Here is a 3,522-nt window from a genome sequence, read left to right as displayed (position 1 = left end):
TCGAACCTTATGATACCAAGACAGAACTACTAGATATTATGATAAAAGAGAATTGTATTATTGAATGAGATGATTTACATTGAGAACCCATAAGGTATATATAGTGATACCATAACTTGGTATGCAAGACTAATACTTGTAAATCAATTCATACTAAATATATCAAACGCTAAATATAACTCTAAATACTAAAACTTTCCATATAATATTTGTATACTCTAACACTTTCCGGTACTTGCATTTCTTTCTCTTTTTCCTCTATACAATTATCTCCATTAAAGCCAAGACCCCCGCTTGAGAAGTAAGATTCTGAAAGACCTCCACTTCAACAGCTACTGCTTCTTAGGTATATATATATAAATCTCTTTGTTCTTCTGTAATTTTTCGATATCTTTGCATTTCCAGTTGTTGTTATCTCAATTTGGTTGTCTTAGTTTTTTTGTATGATTGATGCTTGATGTTAAAGAATTATCTCCAAGTAAACTAAAGCCAAATCTTTATATTCTGAGCATGATGGATTACAATATATACTTCGCTAGCTAATAGAATTCGAGGTATTCTATAATGAATTTAGTTCTCTAATTGGTAAAATTAGGATGTAGATGAGTTTCGACATGGTATTCAACTTCATGACGCATTCATATGCTTTGAGTACCTCTTTGAACATGTAAGATGTCACCATTAAAACTTAAACGAGCGCTTTCTTGTCCTTAACTCTCTGTCGTATGCACGCTTATCGGGAACTTGTAGAAGATATGGAGAGGAGGCTATTGATTTGTATGGTAGTAATGTTTCTTGGGCTTCTATCTGCTGCACTAGCTTTTGGTGCAGAGTTTAAGAGGATCAAGGTATTGCTCTTTCCCTATAGGATGCATTAATCTATTATAATCGCAGTTAATTACATCGATTGATAGTAGAGTATTTTTACCATTGTATAATTTGTGTTTGGGATTTGATTTAAGTGATTGAATAACCTTTGCAGTTATCTGAGATTGATTGTTTCGCTTCTGGAAAATGTACATACCCAAGGACCCCAGCTTTTGCTCTCGGACTGACTGCATTTTTGGTTCTTATGATTGCTCATGTGATTATTAATGCTGCAGCTGGCTGTAATTGTCGTGACAAACTTTGTAGTCTTCCGATTGCAGTTTGCGCTATCTTTTCCTGGTAATTGATACTTATTCGTTTTACAGTTGTCAGTGATACCAAGTCATGTATTCTTCATCCTCTAAATTGTTATAGATTCACGGGAACGACTATCATATAAGTTGGTATCAATTTATAATGGTGGACTTGTGGAAATTATTGCAGGTTGATGTCTGCTTGTGCATCTGTTTATTTAATTGGAGGATCGGTTGCGAATGACCGACATACTATGGATGTCCTTTATTACGAAGTTGTTGAGCCTTTGCTATTTGCAAAAGGTGCAATAGTTGGTCTTGTAAGTGTTATCGCTGGGGTTGTATATTACCTCACCATATCATCAATCAAACACATGAACCAAATGGTGACCCCTGTCAATGCTGATAATCATGGGAATATCGCGATGGCCCAACCTCAAGTCCCAGCTCAAATGGCACAACCCTGAAGATACGTAAAGTCGGAGGCAATTCAAGTAACAACACCTTTTCTCGGCATTCAGTAGAAGGTCTTTTGATTATATCTCTCTATATATATATCTATAAGACCCACAACATGTTGGAAGTTAAATCAAGATATGGTGTTTTTGGTTCGTGGATCAACATATGATCCAATCCGAATGGATCAACTGCTGCAGTTGACGCAGTCAAGTTGGATCAGCAGGAACAGTTGACACACTATGCGATATTTGGAAGTTCGAGTTAACTAGAAGAGCAAGTTGTGTCGGTTCCTTGTTTTAGAGCTTTACTATATTTAGAGTTTCTTTGTGTTTATAGAATTGTGATTTATTTAGAGTTTGTTTTTATTAGGAAACTATTTTGAGTAATTTTCAAGTTTGTGAGGCTATAAGTAGGCTAGTAATCCATGAGACAATGTACACAAAACTGATTATCAATGTAATCGTTTTATTGCTTCCGCGTGCGCTCTCCTCTCTCTTGCTCGATCCTACACAACATATAGTTATATACATGTAATTAGTTTTGATTTGAACTCAGTATTGTTGTGCACAAGACCATTAGTAACCAAACATGTGTCTGACAAATTTAACCACATTCGTTGTTATTCCTATCTCTCACGATTTGAAGATTTGTGGTTCCAGGTCTTTTTATGCAATTTTGTTGTTATAATTTAAAATAGTCTGCAGTGTTTTAAACGAATACTAAAATCTGTCCTTGAATCATGAGTAAACCAGGTTTCCTGACTTAGGTACGATCATATTTTAAAACAATATTTCATTTTGTGAATAACAAGTAGTTTAAAATGTATAGCATGACTGTCTCATGTACTTTTCTGCAGCAATGCTTCAAAAACTTATCTAGGATGAAACTTTGAAGCTGCTCGTTGTTCGTTCGTTTAGTTCTAGTCACTACTTTTGTTATCGTCTTTTAACTTTCCATTCTCGCATTTTAAAGGATTGTGCTTATGTGTACCCACTAACAGAAATGAAAAACTAGCTGAAGTCTTCAGAAGTTTTCATGTATTATGTGCGAATGGGTTTAATTATTAGTATGAATATGGTTTCGTTGATGAGCAGCTGGTGATATAAAAAGAGAAAACAAATGCGAGACTCTAGAATACAATTAAAAACCTCGTCTCTATCAAAATTAAAGATTTCAAGTATCCTTTCCGACTGGTTTCAACTTACTATCTATTCATTTAAAGTGACGAGTCTAAATCAATCTTACGTGGATAGATAGAATCATATTCTATACCGAAGCACCTCACCAAAATCTTACTTATCCTGTAATGCACCGCACCACTCCCTTGCTTAGTCTTCATCTCGAAGGCCCTGCAAATGTGATCAGTCATTACAGGATAAGCAAAATGCTAGCAAGTTTCTCAAGATGTTATTAAGATGACCGTTAGTATGTAATGATGATTCGTGAGCCTTGGACCTCTAATAACTGGGTTCATACTAATGATCACTACCTTTCATTTAGCATGAACATGTTGCAATCATGCGCGTGGCTAACTGTGAAATTTCATGTCTTATATGTGAATATTAAGTTCAAATGAGCAGCCTTTTCCTTTTCATTTGTTTCATGATATAAGATAGCAAGAAATATAATCCTACGGTTAAAGCCTAAAATTACAATTTGTGGAACTTCAAACCAATCTATGATAATAAGACTAGAATAATTCTTCGACAGTATGGTATGATGTCTAGAAACTTTATTTACATAATATCCCAATGAGATGGTGGAGATAGCTGAATGCAAGTAAACTCAAACAAACTAGACAGTGCGTTGGTATATTCATTACCACAATTGGTAATGTAAATTAGGAATGGGTTTTTATAGGTTTTTTTTTATTCTTAATTACAAGTGGTCAGGTAAATCAAGAATTGCGTCAAGATACATTACGTCAATTTTTGTCATTTGA

General features: G+C 34.6%; 1 protein-coding gene across 1 annotated transcript; it reads left to right on the top strand.

Moving 5' to 3' along the window:
- Window positions 1-1,072: 1,072 nt before the first annotated feature.
- Window positions 1,073-1,588, top strand: LOC113272935. Its single transcript, XM_026522718.1, has 2 exons — window positions 1,073-1,167; window positions 1,312-1,588. Exons 1-2 carry the CDS (start codon window positions 1,073-1,075, stop codon window positions 1,586-1,588), a joined length of 372 nt encoding a protein of 123 aa, XP_026378503.1.
- Window positions 1,589-3,522: the final 1,934 nt, after the last annotated feature.

The sequence above is a fragment of the Papaver somniferum genome, chromosome 4 (genome assembly GCF_003573695.1).
Source record: "Papaver somniferum cultivar HN1 chromosome 4, ASM357369v1, whole genome shotgun sequence".
NCBI lineage: Eukaryota > Viridiplantae > Streptophyta > Magnoliopsida > Ranunculales > Papaveraceae > Papaver > Papaver somniferum.
This window is presented reverse-complemented; position numbering and strand designations above follow the sequence as displayed.